An 18,367-nucleotide genomic window follows, 5' to 3' on the forward strand; every position below is an offset into this window, starting at 1 on the left:
GCCTCGGGAGACGTTTTTTAACGAGGTATCCCTTCCGAAGGGAGCGACTCAAGAACTTAGAAGCCAATGGGGCTGACATATGTTACTCAGCGTGACGAGCCGAGTCCGTAGACACCAATTTGTGGACTTTTGAGAAAATTTTTTGGGAAATTATAAAACACAGAATTTAACCGTGTCCCCCGCGCAGCATATGAGAAACCGCCATGGCGGCCCTTCGGAAGGAGCGACTCAGAGGCTGGCTGACATATGTTACTCAGCGTGACGAGCCGAGTCCGTAGACACCAAACTTGTGGACTTTGGACAAACTTTTCCGTTGTGACATTCACACTAGTCTTAATGGTGTGGACCTCAGCATATGAGAGATGACCCATGGCGGCCCGCCGAGCGCCCCCCCCCCCCCCGGCACAGCATTGCGCCCAGCAAGCAGAGCTAGCCGCCGGCGGCCCAGCGGCGCCGCCGCGCCCCCCCCCGGCATTACCATCAGTTTGTGTTGTTATTTTCTACAAAATAAATGGAGTACTGTGGTACTTCAAATAAACACAATGTGAAGACTTTTTATTACTTTTTTTTGCAAATCAACAGGTGGTGCCAAAGCCAAACGAAGGGCAGCTACAACAAATTATCATTGTAATCTCCACAATAATACTGGTTGTCACCCTGGCCCATATCATTTCCTGTTATAGACTAACCTGGCCCCCCATCTCAGAAAGGAAAGTTGATGTGGCCCCCACTGAAAAAAGTTTGGGGAACCCCTGTGCTGTGGCACCTCAGCATTATGAGAGATGACCCACTGGCGGCCCTTCGGAAGGAGCGACTCAGAAGGCTGGGGCTAACTGACATATGTTACTCAGCGTGACGAGCCGAGTCCGTAGACACCAAAACTTGCTGCGACTGTTGGCAACAAACTTTTCCGTTCACTATGGTCCACACTCAGTCTGAATGTGTCGTGGCACTTTTTCAACACAGTGCCCACCTCATGGAGTTCTTGCCTCCAGATCGATGACACATGGCGTGGCCCTTCGGAAGGGAGCGAACTTCAAGGAAGGCTGGGGCGACAGAAGGGCTGGCGGCTGACATTATGCTTACTCAAGCGTGACGAGCCATAGTCCATCAAGACACCCAATTCGATCCCAATTTGTGGACTGCGAGCAAACTTTTCCGTCTGTGACATTCACACCTCAGTCTTATATCGTGTGGCACTCAGCATATGAGAGATGACCCATAAGCGGTTCCCGCCGCACCGCCCCCCAGCACGCCCCCCAGGCCACAGCATTGCACCCAGCGAAGCAGCGGAGCTCGCGCCGGCGGCCCGCGGTGCCCACCGGCGGGGCCCGCGCCGGCCCAGCGGCGCCCCCCCCCGGCATTACCATCAGTTTGTGTTGTTATTTTCTATAAAATAAATGGAGTATCTGTGGTACTTCAAATAAATACATGTGAAGACTTTTTATTACTTTTTTTTGCAAATCAACAGGTGGTGCCAAAGCCAAACGAAGGGCAGCTACAACAAATTATCATTGTAATCTCCACAATAATACTGGTTCTCACCCTGGCCCATATCATTTCCTGTTATAGACTAACCTCAGCCCCCCATCTCAGAAAGGAAAGTTGATGTGGCCCCCACTGAAAAAAGTTTGGGGACCGCTGCTATAGACCTTGGTAAGTCTGAGGAAAGCAATGCTGGTAAAGAAGAAGACACTTTCCATATTCAAACACTACAGAAGGCAGATAGGTAAATAAGTATTGTGATAAGATTGGAAGAAAATGGCTCTTTCATTCTCGATAAATAACAACCATGCAAAGACAGCAACAGCTCAGTGCTACACATGGAAAGATATGATATTATACACTTAGCATGATATGACCAGTCCAACAAACGATAGGCTATGTAAAACCTATAAATCAAACAATTTTTAAAATTACTATGAGTTGATTTTTTTTGTCAATTGTGGCTTCTTTCAAATTATTCGGATCACATGAGTTTTAGTTTTAAAAAAAATTAAATAATCTTAGTATACATACACTGTGGTGTGCAATTTTGATACGACCACCTGATCAGAAGGAATATCAATGAGCAGGACAGATAGTGGCTTTAAAGTTCTAAAATGCCATGATGTCCTTGTGCGTTACTTGGAGAACTTAAAACCAATGTCTATTAAGTCTGCATCATTATATGGTACCAATTATATGGTTATGTATAAATTTGAGCTTTAGATCTCATAGTTTCTTTATATATTAGCATTAAAGCTGCAATGACTGGTACTTTAAAAAATCTGATAGTACCACTCTTTTAAATGTGAAAATTTGCTGTATTTCTTGATTCTTACATTGTGGTAAAAATAATATTTTTGGGTTTTGGACAACTGGTTGGTCAAAACAAGAAAACTGATAAAGTCAGCTTGAGCTCCAGGGTATTGTCATGGTAATGTTCTACTGTTCAATTAACACAAAACCTAAACAAAACTTTAGTTGTTGTCACTTTACATGTAGAAACATACCTCATGCTTCTCTGTGGTCTGTAGGTAGGCATTTACCTAAATGGAAGAAGCGACCGTCCAGGGTACATGGCCCTCTACCTCCACCTGACCTCAGGCCCCAATGACCACAGCCTCAAGTGGCCATGTCCATGGCAGCAGGCAATCATGGCCTTGATGGATCAACAGTCTGACATCAGACAGCAAATGAACATGCACCGAATGGTCACGACTGACCCCAACAAGATGTCCTCTGATGGTAAGAGATGGGGGGGTTGTAGTGAAACGGGCTTGACTTCTAGCCGTATCAGCTGAGTGTCCCAAAGCCAGTGAGTTGTTGAGTTTGTCAAACAGAGAATTACAGTTCACCTGTTTCTCTCAGGTACTGAGTACTACTGGGACAATCCCAGGAAAGTGGGCTCTAAAGTGACTGAATCTGATGGCAGCTATTATTATCGAGGCCCAGGATCCGGAACAAGTTCCTTCCTCACCCACAGCAGACTGGGGAGCAACAAATTCATCAAAGGAGATGATGCCTTCTTCCTCTTAAGTCTGGAAGGTATGGAAGTCAGTCAGACACTAGTCCATTATACAGGACCAGGATATCACACACAAGCTATTCTTTATATCTAAGTTTCATCCTGTCTCTGAACCATCATGATTGTTGTCTATTTGTCCTCAGATATTTCCAGCCTGCTGGTACCTCAGCCTCTGCCTCACTCAGTCCAGGCTGCTGCCAGTCTAATGAGGGCTGGAGACCACGACACTCCACAGGGAGATGCTAATAACCTAACGGTGATCACAACTGTGGCAGCATCTGTGGGAGCAGTCGTGTTGGTGGTTTCCATGCTGACTGCCGTGAACGCCTGGAGGATGAGGAGAAAACAACACAAGAGCGACAAAGTGGTGATCATACAGGACATGTTTGGATTCATGGAATGAGCGTGAGTTGGAGTATTAAGAGTCAACACAAATTCACATCATTGCAATTTAGGCTAGCAATAATTTACTGTGCTTCATTAGCACCAATGTATCACACCTACCTGTCATGTGCCTTTTTTACAAGTATTTCAGAAGACTGCTACCTGAACCTATCTCATCTTTAATCTGAAGTTGCATGTTAAAAATAAAATTGGAAAAAATGTCTTCAAATCATTAGATTCAATCATCACAACTTTTCTGTTATCAGAGAGCAGGTGATTTATTGTGATCACTTTCAAAGTGATCTCAACCTCAAAAAGCTATAAGGGTATTAAGACATCTGGCTACTTTATAGTTGAAAACTTACTTGTGAAAAACTTACTTGTGAAAGACTCTTGTCACTTGTCATTGGATTTGTGGCAGAGCAGCAACTAAATTTTAAAATGGTATTTGGAAAGCATCATCCCAGTTTGAAGAGCTCTGTTCCCACCACAGCCTAAGACTTCCTGGGCCCCAGACCTTCAGAATAAATGCAGCACATTCAAAAGACATTGCATTTTTAGTGACTTGGAGTACATATTCACTTTTACAGGTAGAATGGGTGCCACATCTGAAACAGTTACAGACAAATTATCCATCATTGGAAACAGCTGGTTAACTAAGACTATTTATCTTTATGGTGACTTGGAGTGAAACCCTTGTCATAAAAATGTAGTCTTCTGCCCAAGGTCCTGAGGAAAAAAACTGGTGAGTGTAGTACCAACAGCAGCCACAGAGAGGCACCATAGTCAATATTATTATTCACTGTGAGTTCATGGTCATTGAACACCTGCACTCTATTCTCCTATTAAATTTAAAGTACAGGTTTTACAGTAGGTCAACAGTCAAGATGAAGTGATGCCTTTTGTCTTGGACCTTCTCATCATAAACATGTTCAATGCTTCATTGACTATTTGATATGATTTTGTTCCCAGGTTCTTCATACTTTTGTAGTTGTTGGATTTAGTTTGTGTGTAATCTTAAGGGTATGTTATTTCTTTTACTTACTTGCCATGCCTCATAATTCATATTGTCATCCAACATAACCCTTAAAACTTTGATGCGAAATAAATTGATTTTGAATAAACCGCAAATCCTCTTGTTGAGATTCAATTTGGTCTGACACCATTTCTATTAGTAGGTTATTATCTACAAGTGTAGTAAAATTAAACTGTTCCCATCACATACAACTTCACATCTTACAAGGCTTAAATGAATAAAATATCTACTTTCCTGTTTAGCATTACATCCATCAGTCACTTACCCCAAAACACGAGACAAACATCAGTTCAAGTCAAGCATCATTTTTAATATTATGAGATACTGAAACATTGTGAGTGCTATGATTCATTCTCAACTGGAAGGCATGGACTAATTCATACAGTTTCACACACGTTGTAAGTGTCTTGTACACAGTGACCTTCTCACATTGTGTTTTTGTCTTTAGGCAGAAGTTTAGAAACAAAAACTAAAAATCAGCCCAGTTTGGCCTGCAGAACATTTCATGAGGCAGGACCACTGACTGAGGATATGTTATCTGGAAATAGAAATTAACACGAACCCTTGACATTTTAGTGTTTCACTGAGAAAAACCAAAACAATTTATCTGATCCAATCATACATCGCACTTCTTCAAATATCCCGCTGTTCTCTGGATCAACATCGAGTGTTAAAATCCAACTTTTACACAACATTCAACAAACTAGTCCTCGATAAAACTGGTTGAAACCAAAAGGAAGACCGAAAAAGGCAAAAATTGTATTAAGGATTGTCTTTTGATATTTTCAAATACTACATTGAAGACCCAACATTTTGAAGGTTGTTGAGATTCAAAATGTCAATAATTGTGCAACTTCTCCCTCCTCATCAAATTGTTTTGTTTTGGTTGTCTGATTGTTCCATTAGGATTTTGGTATTTCTAGGCTCATAGAGCTTGTGCAGCTTTATTCTCAAACCTGATTTGACAACAGTAACAGGTCAGATTTGGTTTTAAATTATATTGAAAAAATGTCGGGAAAAAGTATATTATTTGTTTAGAATTCAGACTCATTTGATGCAAAAATGCCTTAATATTCAGACCTAACAGATATTTAAAGCTGTACTCATCAACATTTTCATATTAACAGCAGATCAAATCACAATGTGTAATATGGAAGTGGTCATTCATAGTGACAAACCCACAAAGAATCATCACCCAACTGCAGTTCATCTCATCTTTATGCAGCTTTTTCAGTTATATTGTTTTTATTTTGGCCTGTGAAATTAATTAACTATTGCAGCTTTAAGTTCTAATTAGAAAGAAAAACAACTTCTATCATTCACATGAAATCACGGTTATTTTTGTACCACTAGGAACACTTCTGTCATCACATTAACTGCGAAGGCAGCTCAAAAATTAACCAACCACAGTCAATTTCAAGGTTTAATCATTGTAGTAGTATTTTTTTAATTATCATTCACCTTTCGTTGACCTATTTCATTAACAAGCTGTCACTCTTGGTGAACTTGCGTTAAAGATTTATGTACCACCGCACTTCAGCTTTTATCTACTGTGCTGTAAAGAATTTCAAGGTAAGCCTGTGTGATGTGTGCTTGTTAATAGGAATGGATACTACAGACACACACAGCATATAAATGACTTGCTGTACTCTTGCATATTAACTAAGTTCTAAACTGACTCTAACTCATACTGTCCTTATGATTTCAGTTTATTTCAGATTGCCTCTTGCAAGCAAACAGGCATACGCTCCTTCAGCTATAACACTATACACACACACACACACACACACACACACACACACAGTTGGAGGAAAAATAGTCCCGACAGTGTTACACATCTGTCTCACACAGACATGTCATGGATTAAGGTAAACAGCTCTTGCAACTTATATATCGCTGTCCCCAAAAATTCTACCCTTCTCTACCTACACGTGCGCACACACACAAACCTTGTCCAAATTACCTAGACACACACTAATGCACAAATGTGCTGAGAGCTTATCAAAGTCAGGCCTAAAGGTCAGGTGCCATAAAATTAAAGCACAACCCTGAATCTGTCAGTGCACAATGGAGCCACGCTGAGCAGCAAAGACAAAAACAACACAGAAATATAATGTCTTAGATGACAGAAAATGGAAGGTAAACTGACTTAAAGGTGCACTTCAGCTAACTGGCAGACCGAAATGGCAGTGAAAAGTAAAGACATAAACATCCCGAAATCATGAAGTACATTTTTTGCTGCATTTGCAGAAAACTGTTTGGATTATTTCCTGTGGGCTGAGATTTCCCTTTGGTGTCCACACAAAAACCAGATTGACCTGAATTTAAACAGATGGGAATACTGGGAAAAAAAACAAATCTTGCCTATTACAGCTTTAACAGCCTGAGAAGTAACAACTGAAGGGTCGTCTGAGTTAGAGCCACAGAGATATGAAGAAAGATGAAAGTATGGAGGACTCAAAGGGAAGGTAGGAGAATGGAGGTATGCAGCAAAACAGAGCAATAAGCTTCATGCATACAAACTCAATCCTTACAGGACAGAGGCCTCTGTCCATCATGCTGACTTGAAGCCAGTGCAGGTCAAGGAAAGGCAGCTTCCACACATTCTCATCTCAATGTAAAGAAAATTTGCTGTCGAATCATCACTCAACGTGGCAGAGCTGAGATCTTAAGGCGTGTTCTTCACCCTGTGTCCTCTTTCTGTATCTGCTGACCAACACTGTGTGCTTATCATCAGGACTGCCCTCTATCACAATACACAAAAATACCACAACATTGGGTGGACCGAATGTCAGTATGTACAAAAGGAATGCCACAAAATTAGGTTCATTTCCATCAACTGGTTTGGAGCGAATTAACAAGGCTGCGTAGTGTCATCAGAGGGTGGTGGTATAGGCTACGTTACGCATGGCTGTAATGTACAGAGTAGAGGAAGTAGAGGTCAAAACAAGTTGTTTGTCAATGCTGAATCAATTAGTGAGCAATCTTATTCATTCATACACACACACACACACACACACACACACATATACATATATGTATATGTATATATATATATATATATATATATATATATATATGCTTTGCCCTTTTCTATGTAAACTAGAAACAGTACAAACCATAGCTCCAGACATAAACACTAACCTAATGTTAACATTAATACACGCCAAAAACACTTAGTGATTCAGAGTCAGTAACATCTTCCAGTCTGTGACACAAGATAACAAATGAACCAATGCATGAATTAATTATAAAGTGACCATGTTGCAGTGCATTTAACAATGGCAGTGAGGCTTTAAACAGTGGATTTAGTGGATGGTCATGTTAATAAAGTCATTAATGACGACGTAATAGTCACATTTGGTTCTGTCCTTGGTCAGTCATCTCCTAACTTTGTCTCTTTGCGTCTGTTTTATGACCTGCTGTGGCTTCACATTCATGCCGCCAAAGTGATTTATGACAACCATAAGCCATTCTTATCATCAATTTACAAGCGGGGAGCTGTTTAATTAAGACTGGAACAAGGCAGTTTAGGTGTGAAAGATAAAAACCCTTAATATGAAAGATAAGACAATTCCATGGGAGTTATTTGTGTCATTTTGTCATTTGTCAATTATTTGTCACTTGTTGCCCGAGCCGCAATTTTGTTGTTCTATGTTGCTGTCCGTCATCTTAGAAATTGTCCTGGAAACTTTTACAAAGATATGGCTCTCTCACTTTAAAGTGAACCCAACATGGGCAATGAGAAGAAGGGTGTCCTAGTGACCAAGTGGTTTACATATGTTTGTCTGAGGGACCAGCAGAATATTTTTATGGAATATCTTGACATTATTAATGATTCATTTTCTGTACCAGGTCCCTGACAAACTATGGGACAAGTGATGGAAAATTCTGGAAGAAAATTTGTTCATCGGTTTTTAGCCTGGTGTTACTATTTGAGGGCCACTGGTTACAGGTGACAACACTGACCATCTTGATTACGTACCACAGGCTGCTAATTTAAAAGTGCTTTATAATCATGTGGTTGGAGTCCGAGTCAAGTTTCAAATCAAGATTTTTTTGGCCAGTGGTCGACTCTAGCAGAAACTTCAGTCTACAAACTACAGTTTGTAGAAAAAGTAGTTTTTTGGAGTTCTTTAGATGAGACAATACTTTTCCTCCGAGTCTAATGTTGTTTGTTTTTTTTTTTTTTGCAGAATTTAGACGGGTCACAGTGTTTTTTAATACTGGAAGGAGCAACATTGTATTTAACAACACTTAGTATATATCAAAACCTAGTATATGTATGGACTATGTATAGTCTATGAGCAAAATTAAGAATGTAGCTGAAAACTGTTGTGGAACCACTGTAACATACTGGCATTATCGCTTTGTATTTGCATTCAGCCTAGTGTCAGCCATTTATCTGTTTCCCTCTCTCCCCTTCCCTGTGCTCACATATACAGTATTTTAAGCAAAATTTCCAATAATGCTGTTCTTAGTTCCAGGTTTTTCTGTTTATTGATTTTCTGCTACTCACTGAGTAGACACAGAGAGAAGTATTCCTCTCGCTCACAGGGCATTATGGGCAATTGTCTATGGTAAGAAGCTAAGGTGGCTAGATTTATCACTGGGTGCTTTTTTTTTTTTTTTTTTTTTTTTTAGCAAAAAGAAAAACTGTCCCTATATCTAGCGACAAATGCACTAAAATGGCAACACTGCAGGCTATAAACACCCCCCTAATAGAAAATCTTTATGCAAATACATTTTGAAAGAGCAATGGCCAATGGGGAAAGTCCAACACTCGGCCGGCCCACCAATAGTGTAACTTTATGACTCAGTCTCGTGGCATTCGGCTGACAAGTGATGTAACTTGATCACTCAACTCTATCAGTCAGTCAGTCAGTCAGTCTGTGACATTCGCATTTATAGGGCTGGCCCCACTGTTGCGGTCCAGCCAATAGAAATAAGTCTAAGACAGAGGAAGATTTGTAAGCTTCAAACATTTTCTTATTATACATGAATATTTAGGTTTTCTCACACTCAAATCACATTACCCATTTAGATGGAGCGGGACTCTATATTTGTGCTCTAAAACATTAGTGCAGTTCTTCACACACCAGACTTTAAAGCAAGATTATGTAACTTTCAGACACATTCTTCCTCTTACACATGAAACATTTAAATTCATAGCAATTCAAGACACTGGAGGTTTTGCTGCTACAGCCTTACTTGGTTTTGTTTAACCAGTAGTTTACGGTAGCTAATGTTGACTAATGTTAGTAACATGTAACATATAACATATTCAGTAATGTCAGTAACATTAATGAATCAATTCGCTGACTTCATGACTCATCTCCACTTATGTGAGTGTTACAATTACTTAGCATTAGCAATTAAATTAGCATTTAGTTAAATAGAAGTATTGCTAACTGCTAAACAGTAATTTAGCATTTAGTGTAGCATTTAGCTAATACCAGCATTAGCATAATACCATCATTTTCACTTGTAGCTGCAGTGACTGCTAGTCAATAAAAGTTGCAAAGTCTGGTTTTAACAAGAATACAGTGAAAAAGTGATTTCTGCTCCATTTTTATCATCCATAACAATCTGGGTTTTGCTAGTGGGCAGCACTACATCTGCCGGAAGAGAAATATTTTCTAAGGCATCTACAACGGCTTCAGCTATGTTAGGTGTTGCACGACCAGTTGTTAGAGTAGCATTTTGGTTAGTTAGCTAGCTAGCTTGTGAATATCATAGGGCACTTGTGTAGAAATCATCTGATGCTTCAGTGTGACAGAGCGGGCTTGATGAGCACTACATGTCCCCTGTTATCACAGTGGACTCAGTGGAACCAAGAGAATGAAAGAATTTCTGGCTCTACAACAAAAAGTACATTCCAATGGAAAAATATCAGGCTTGCCGACCGTCACTGCTTTTCAACATAATCGTGTACTCCATTAGTAAATCTCTGTCACTGCCCTGATATAACCAATATAACAAAAACAACAAAATTATATAATTGTATTGGCTCCAAGACTGCATATTTTATGACATTTCTGTCACATTTTTGATTGAGAAAATACAGAAGCATGAAACAATATTACTTCCTGTATTTTCGGTACTCAAACACCTTGGTGAAATATATTCCTACAGGACAGCAGTGCTACAATGTTGGGCTAGGAGTCTACCTTTCAACTTACTAGAGTTTATGCACAAACTAACTGAGAGCGTTATAGTATCAGGTGAAGCACTGGAAGGTTGTATAACATTGCACTGTATCTGTCTAGAGTAGCTACTGCACTCTCCCTTCACAATCCTTAAAGCCACCATGTGTAGGATTTGAACATTTTGGCATCAGAAAAACACAGAGTGCCATTAGAGTAATTTGATAGATGCTACAAAAAAACGCTACACACAGTGGCCTTGCATAACAGAGCAACAGTTGACTGTATATCTGCATTTTCTATTGTCTCACTGAGACACTGAACAGTGATAACACAGCGTGACACTTTGGCTCTAGGCTGGAATTCAAATTACACTACTCTATGAGGTAAAATTAAACTGTACTTGACTTTAGTTAGTTAGAAGACCACACTTTTCTACCACACTTGGAACTACTGCTCTTTTTGTTCACAGACTCATTTTCCAACTGGGAAAGGATTTGGATTTACATCATATTCATACATTAGTTGTCGCAAACCAGACAAATTCAGCACACTCTTAAAAACTTGTTCATATGCCCTTTCAGTGTTGCAGTCAAAACACAAAACCCAGTGTATGTTCTCTCAGACATCAGTACCTTAACTGATGCTAAAAATATTCTCCAAGTATGGAGACAAAGCATAAGGCTACAGGATAGGGAACAGGGAGCCCTTGGCTTACTCAGATAATGGCAGAAAATGAGTGAAATCCACCAACTGGTGGAAGGGTCACTCAAAACTATTTCTACCAGAAAAAATGCCTGAGGAACCAGAAAAGAATACCTGTATATCCCCTTGTACTACGCCGTTTCCACTCATGCACGTTTCCACTCACGCACGTTTCCACTAATGTTAAACATAACAAATATAAATAGGCAACAATAACATAATTCTTATTATCATAAATTTAACAACAGGATAGAATGCTAGTTTCACCACAGGACATTTTCAGTTGACAGGGATTTTTTTTTTGCTATCAGGATTTTTAAGTTTGAGACATAAAACTCTCAGTCATTACTACTGGGAGATCAATATTATCCCGCTACATGTTTCTAATCACATCCCTGACTCAACTGATGAGATAAAGTGTTAAGATCTAGAGAGTTGCACCTATTTAGATGTAATGTAGAGCACAGATTCTCAAACCCTTACATTGTCGATAAAGGCTTTTGCTCTACTAACCCACACCACAGATTTTTCTTGTCATAATTACACATTCTCTCAGCGTGGTCATTTCCATGAATGAAGTGTGAATTAATGAGTGTAATGGAAGCTAGAGCAGGAACTGCTTTTCCTCAGACCACAGATCTCTGGTCCAGAGTCATTAATTGAAACAGGTGCAGTTCACCTTGAACCACTACATGGATGTGTACTGATAAGAGCAGCGCACAGACTGGAGGCAGCAGAAATAAAGTGATGCTGTACACCCCTCACAGCTGAGTTCAATTTACACCTTGCATGAAAACACAGATTAAAAGTAGAAAACCACATGGCTAACATGCAGAACTTTATGCTACACTCCTTGATAACTGAATCAATTTTAACTGCAGGGTGGCCACTCATAACTCCGTGTGGTCTGGTTATTCTTAAAGAGAGAAAACGACGTCTCCTTTATGGTGCCCTGCGCAGTTGGGTTATTTTCATGCGAACAAAGCAGAGGTGTAAATTGAACTTCAGGACTTCACTGCACAGTTTGATACAGGTAACCTCTTTTATAAGCGCTGAGAGGGTAGAAGGTGGCCACAACAAATTTCCCATCGAAGGTGCGACCTGTCAGCAACCGCTGGGCCTCTTTGGAGTCACTGGAGTTGGCGTACTCTACAAACACCTGGTGGACACACAAAGGACGTGGAGGAATTAGTGGGTGAATGTGGGTGAGTTCAGCGGATGCCCATGCTCTGGTTGCGCTGTGGCTTCGTTGCAGTTCCAGTGTTCACTAAGAGTGTTTCAGAAACAGAACACTTTCAAGCAGTTTGTGCTTCAGCACAAACATTTCATATTGATTTTGAGTTTTCTGCTGATATTTTTCTATTTTACAAGCATACTGAGTATATGTTTGCACATTTGATGATCATTTGTGGCTTGTACTTAGTTTAATGGCTACTACCACACATTGGCTTGAATCTTTATCTCTTTCTTGTATCATCTCAAGAAGCCCTGACAGAGCTTGAAGGCGATGCAGCTCCACCCAGTGCACACGGGGAGTAAGTGAGTACAGAAAAGAACATCTGTAGCAGTGGAATAGAAGGACTTGAACCACTGAAATCAATAAACAGAACTGCACAGAATGAATCGGCTAAAAATCATCTGTATCTCTTACACCTTATTTTCTACTTATTTTATTGCACAATATTGTATTTAAAGTTTGATGTACTACTACTCAATGAAGTCTGCATGTCTGAAACATAACAGAGGCTTTCTATGATGAAATCCAAGCGAAATAAATGGTATTAAGGATTCCCTGTAGCTCCTTGGTTTTTAGTTAGATCTTGGTTGAAAAAACAGTCTCACCTGTCCTTTCCCTGGGTTCTCCTTGGGGATGAGCAGAGAAACCACTGAGCCGTACTTCTGGCACTCCTCTTTCATGTCCTCCAGGATGTCTGGGAAGAACAACAAGACATTTTTACTTACTTTAGACAAACATCCTGTAGAGCAAGCATGTTCCAAAACAAACACCTTCCACAGCTGCTGGATCAAAAATGACTCACTTACTTTAATCTCTATAAACTTGTAAGAAACTTGATATCAATTCAGAAATGAACAAATTTATTCATAATTTAAAGACAGAAAAAAGTGATGTTGTACCTTCATACTCTTCTTCATTGTGCAGATGACTGTCATCAATCAGGTTGAGCAGACGCAGAACAGGAGAGGGCAGCAGAACCAGGTCCTCAATGTGAGGAGCTGGCGCACACACACATACACACACTCATACATAAGTAAATGTGGCACACTGAGAAATACATTAATCTTGGTGGATGTCACAAATATTGACACATACCAAAGGGAATGCTGAAGAATGGGCTCAGCAGGGCAGTTTCAGCTGTGCATCTTTGCTTTGGGTCATTGAGAAGCATGCTACAGGCACAAAATAACCGAGGCTCAGTCAGTAACTGGAGACATTACACAGACCAAACTGTCCTTTGCTTTACACAGCAGGCAAGATTATGTCATTATACAATATAGCTCGTAGTATAGTAGATTGAGTTTACCTTTTGATAAGGTCTCTGAGGTGATAGACAGGGATTGCAGGGCACACCAAACTGTTGCTGGCAAAGATATGGTCAACAATGGCAGCACTGTTATCCTAAAGGAGAGGAAAACAGATTGCAGAATACTATTTTAGTGTTGCAACAAGATTTCTGCATTATTAGACTTTTTTATTGCTGAAAACTTCCAAATCTTGTAAAAGTGATTTTTTATTTTGGTCCCATATGTACTATATGATTTTTGGGGATTCATTTTTATTCCATAGTTTGTGTTTTGTAGATTTTTTATATATAATTACTTTCTTAAGCCTTAAAAAAAATCTTTTAAACACCTAATATTTGAAGTGATTCTTCTTCTTCTCTATTTATTCATTCTATATGAATTTGAACAGAGTTAGATCATGCTCAGGTAACCTCCCATGCTAGAGCACAACTTTCTGCCCACATGTTTATACACTCTGAGGCTTTCTGAGCCCATTAAATCTCATCAATCTACCCTGAGTTGAGCTTTGTCATACCTTCCACTCCTGCGAGCGGACAGTTTCTTTGAGTTTAATTCCTGAGAACATCTCCAACAGGATGATGCCCAGGCTCCACAGGTCCACAGCGGCTGTGCAGCCCGAGTCTCCCTCCACCTCCATCCCGGCCTGAGCAAGACTGTTCTGAAGCTCAGCCTCCGGAGCGCGATACCCGTCTGTCTGGATGTACTTGACATCCTGGAGTAGGCGAGCAAGAGTAGGAGTTAGAAATACAAAACTAAAGTTATCCCAGCTTCTCTTTTACTGGCTTTCAAATTCTCAAGACACACCCACCTGGTTTCCCTCTTTGAAGCTGAGGCCGAAGTCGATGACCTTGAAGCACTCGTCATCAGCGCTCCAGAGGATGTTGCGTGGCTTGAGGTCGGCATGAACATAGCCTTCCTTGTGAAGGAAGGCGAGAGCCTCCAGGATGTCTCTGGCACAGTGCTGAACAAGCCACATGGAGTGGCCCTGCTGAGGTCTGCCAAAAAATATCATACTATGAAGTTACACAAAAAGCTCAAGCTTTCCTAAATATATGAAGACCTTACAGGGACTGTGTCCACTGTTATTCATTATATTATCTTTCCAATAGTTTTGAAACAATTTCTATTCAAGGTCTTGTTTTTGGCATTTGTGAGCACCACATTAATCATGTACCGCACCACGTCCACAGTATCTGAATGCTTTCTGACACTGTAACATTCTGGGATGAATTTCTGGAAACCTGGTCAGTTCACCAACAATCATATACACAGAACTCACTGTCAACAGTTTTCACTGGAACAAGAAACATCCTGTGACAATTTTTATTGCATCAGAAGTGCCACTGGGCAAAAAAAGTTGATTAAATAATTAAAATTTGTTAAGATTACTGAAATGAGCCTCCCACTGTATGATGATTGACTTCTTGGTCTGTTATCAAAGTAAATGGTGTGGCTTTATATGTGATACAGGATATGATGGTGCAGGTTATTTGCAGCACATTTGTTTTACCAGTAGATGGCAATGTGCACAGTTTTGAATGAAGCTTTGAGTAATGAATTTATCACTGATAAAATATGCCAGTGCTTCATTACACCATCACTATTGAGTCATTTTTTGTGCTTTGAGGAGCACAAACAAAGTTCCACTCATCTCCATTGTATTGAGGAGGCAGTAGATGCTATAGTGAAGGATAAAAGGATAACACAGACCTGGGTAAGTAAGTACTGGCCTTTAGAAACCCATATCATCACCTATGTTTCCCCAGATGTATTTATGGGCACAGAGACTCCAGATATATTCCCCTCTTGCCCGTTTGGTTTAGCTGCAGTTCAACACCGAAAGATCTTATCAACCAAAATCAAGACCATGCGTTAAACATGTGCCTGTGCTTCACCTTAGACAGTGAATGCTGATTCAAACAGCACAAACAAGTGTGCAAATGCAACACATTCAGCACTTGTGTACAGAATGTAATACTATTTGTGGAATCTGTACATGGTGGAGCTAGTCTGATGAACTGGCAAACTGCCACAGTCAGGGTCAAATATCAGAAGAAATCACATTACTCACCTACCACCCTGGGTACCACTGCTGCCTCTCACCAACAGCTCAGACACACTGACATCCAAGAGCTCCAGCAGAAGACAGCGGGTCGAAACACCCATACAGCTGTGGTTGGTGAACACCCCGTACAGTGTCACTGAAAGGAGTATAAATCTGTCATTACGAACAGCAAGCCCTGTACTGGTGCATTCCTCTCATGCTGACAAGACAGCAAATATGACCTTCTAATGGACAGTAGCATTCACTCCAGAATAATGGCAGTGACACCTTACTGTAGTTTAGGAGGATCACATGATGCTATGTTCCTGAATGAAGACATATGTTGAACTGTCTACTCAAATATAACCCTATCTTGAAAGACTGACATACAGTGAAATCAGTTATTGCTTCATATGTGATCACATGCAGAATTAAAAAGCAGACCTTAACTATAAATAATTGGTCTTACAGCCTAATATACCACTGATGACAAGCAAGTTCCGGCTAAATTGATAGCTTTTCCAATGGAATTTGGCATTTGCTCCATTAGAACAAGACACCTCAGTGCTAGACTCCATGAAACCATGGACGCTTTATGTCTGTTATCAAAGGACTTTCCTGTTATAGAAAGGTTCATACTAAGTGACGACATTTCATTTTCATGTCAGCATAGCTCATTGTTGGTTTTGATGACTGACTTTAATGTTATGCGCCAGGAGGTTGCCTAAGCACATTCTCTGTCTGTAATGTTTTCACATAGTAAAATAATGTTGTTACCGATGTTTTTATGTCCCTGGATGTCCTCCAGCACGGACCTCTCCTTGTGATACCCGTAATCTCCTCCCTGAGTGTCGGCCTGAAACTCCTTAACAGCGGCGGTGGTGGCTCTGCCTGAGCTGACCCGGTACACCGAGGCCGAGACTCCCTGGCCAAGCCGCGACTGGACGGTCCATATCTCGCCGAAGATCTCGAACAGCACCGGCTTCATGCTCTGGTCTACGCTACCCTGCGACGGCATGATGCCGTCCGGACGCGGTGCCTGTACCTTTGCGCTCGACTCGGAGGAGCCGCAGTGGGCCATTGGGCAACGACAGAAGGGAGACAGGAGACGGGAGGAGAGGAACCAGCTAGTTGACAGGTGGGAGCAGCTGCAGGAGCATTGCGAGCGAACCGGGCTCTATCAGCGCCACATAAAACGACCAGGACGGGCAGCAAACAAACAACAGCAGCAAAGAGATAACCCTGCTACACCCACAACCTTGTTAAAACTAAGCACGTGGTAATATCCGAGCATATTAGACGACTGTTTGCTCGCTGGGGGTGTCCAAATGAGTTCACGCCAGCCAACTGACAAAAAAGTTAGCTAACTTAGCTCTCCTCCAAATGGCTAAACTAGCCACCGAGTTTGAGCGAAAAAACAAACCACTTCCACGACGTGCATTAACATACTTCCCCGTAACGTACTGGATTTCTTACGGCATTTCAACTGAACACAACAACGTGTTCAAATGTATCGGTTTCGGATGTAGTTAAGTTTTACTTGAGTTGTAAACTCAGTTTGTTGATATTAATCTCACTTCTGTTTCTGCTCTCCTCCTTGCACGTTTGCGGTCCATCTTTTCCTGCAGTCTGCCCCCTGCTGGTAGGGAGTGTAGCTGCACTGTTTTGTTTTCCCATGAAATCTTGTTTCCATCAAAACGTGAAAATGTTTTTGCATTTCAGACAATTACATATGAAATGTATGGTTGTCTTGAGTTCTAACCCTGTCTTTTCACTTGTTCTCTTCCACAGGAATGTACGAAAACACAAACTGCGGCACATATAAAATCCATTTATCACTGATAGGTTTGCTTTTTGGAAACATACCTTACACAGAACTCTAATAAACAAGTAAGACATTAAAGATATTAAAGCCTTATTTTGAGTATTTCAAGAGATACTTCTGCATTGCTCCATGGAGGTTTCCTGCCTCTGTCTTATCCATTGAGGCTCCTCCATGTACCTCTTCTCTATGGCCTCTGTGGGAAGCAGCAGAAGACAGACATTTATCATGTTGTGCTCTGACATCATCACCCTCCCCCCCCCCCCGTGCTTTGTGCTGCATAAGATGAACCAGTTACAGTTTTTTGGCCTTGTCATTCTTGTGGAATGACATTCCTGTGGAATGACAAGGAATAACACAAAAATAACACATTATGAACCATATCACAGCATCTTACTACTCTGACGTTAAGGGTGGGTAACAGAAAACACTGAAATATTTATCACAGCCTTATCTCTCCATTGATGTTGCACTCTTTACTGCTCATTTTTGTCTGTTTTTTTTATTTATTTAAGCTTTTAAGTGAAATATATTTCTCAGTATATCTGCCTCATGCTGTGGTAGATTTGGTAAATGCAGTGCATTTATGTATATTTTTTAAACATCTGGAACACAGTGCCTCCATTAAGCTTAACCATCTCCTAAACATTACACCTAAACATACAAGCTCTAACCT

General features: G+C 40.7%; 2 protein-coding genes across 2 annotated transcripts in view; one reads left to right on the forward strand and one right to left on the reverse strand.

Moving 5' to 3' along the window:
* The window catches only part of LOC111231912 (meprin A subunit beta-like), a 20,734-nt gene extending 17,321 nt beyond the window's left edge, over nt 1–3,413 (forward strand). The window contains 3 exon segments of the mRNA XM_022759183.1: nt 2,520–2,730; nt 2,854–3,030; nt 3,154–3,413. Of these exon segments, the coding sequence (XP_022614904.1) occupies nt 2,520–2,730; nt 2,854–3,030; nt 3,154–3,413 (648 nt within the window).
* Nucleotides 3,414–4,719: 1,306 nt separating this feature from the next.
* Nucleotides 4,720–17,462, reverse strand: uhmk1 (U2AF homology motif kinase 1). The gene is made up of 9 exons (XM_022759329.1): nt 16,647–17,462; nt 15,897–16,026; nt 14,634–14,820; nt 14,340–14,537; nt 13,825–13,919; nt 13,614–13,690; nt 13,418–13,516; nt 13,124–13,212; nt 4,720–12,440 (listed from the first exon to the last, which is right to left on the reverse strand). The coding sequence occupies exons 1-9, from the start codon at nt 16,948–16,950 to the stop codon at nt 12,294–12,296; spliced, it is 1,326 nt and encodes a 441-aa protein (XP_022615050.1). The 5' UTR covers nt 16,951–17,462; the 3' UTR covers nt 4,720–12,293.
* Nucleotides 17,463–18,367: the final 905 nt, after the last annotated feature.

The sequence above is a fragment of the Seriola dumerili genome, unplaced genomic scaffold (assembly GCF_002260705.1).
Source record: "Seriola dumerili isolate Sdu_G_001 unplaced genomic scaffold, Sdu_1.0 BDQW01000321.1, whole genome shotgun sequence".
In the NCBI taxonomy this organism is placed as follows: Eukaryota; Metazoa; Chordata; class Actinopteri; order Carangiformes; family Carangidae; genus Seriola; species Seriola dumerili.

Bases quoted from the DNA above. Each gene is read 5' to 3' on its own strand.
- uhmk1 (XM_022759329.1), bottom strand. From the start codon at position 16,950: ATGGCCCACTGCGGCTCCTCCGAGTCGAGCGCAAAGGTACAGGCACCG. The intron at 13,920-14,339 runs GTATGACAAAGC...CCTCTCCTTTAG, and splicing joins TCCGCTCGCAGGAGTGGAAG to GATAACAGTGCTGCCATTGT. The intron at 13,213-13,417 runs GTACAACATCAC...TGTTCTTCCCAG, and splicing joins CAATGAAGAAGAGTATGAAG to ACATCCTGGAGGACATGAAA.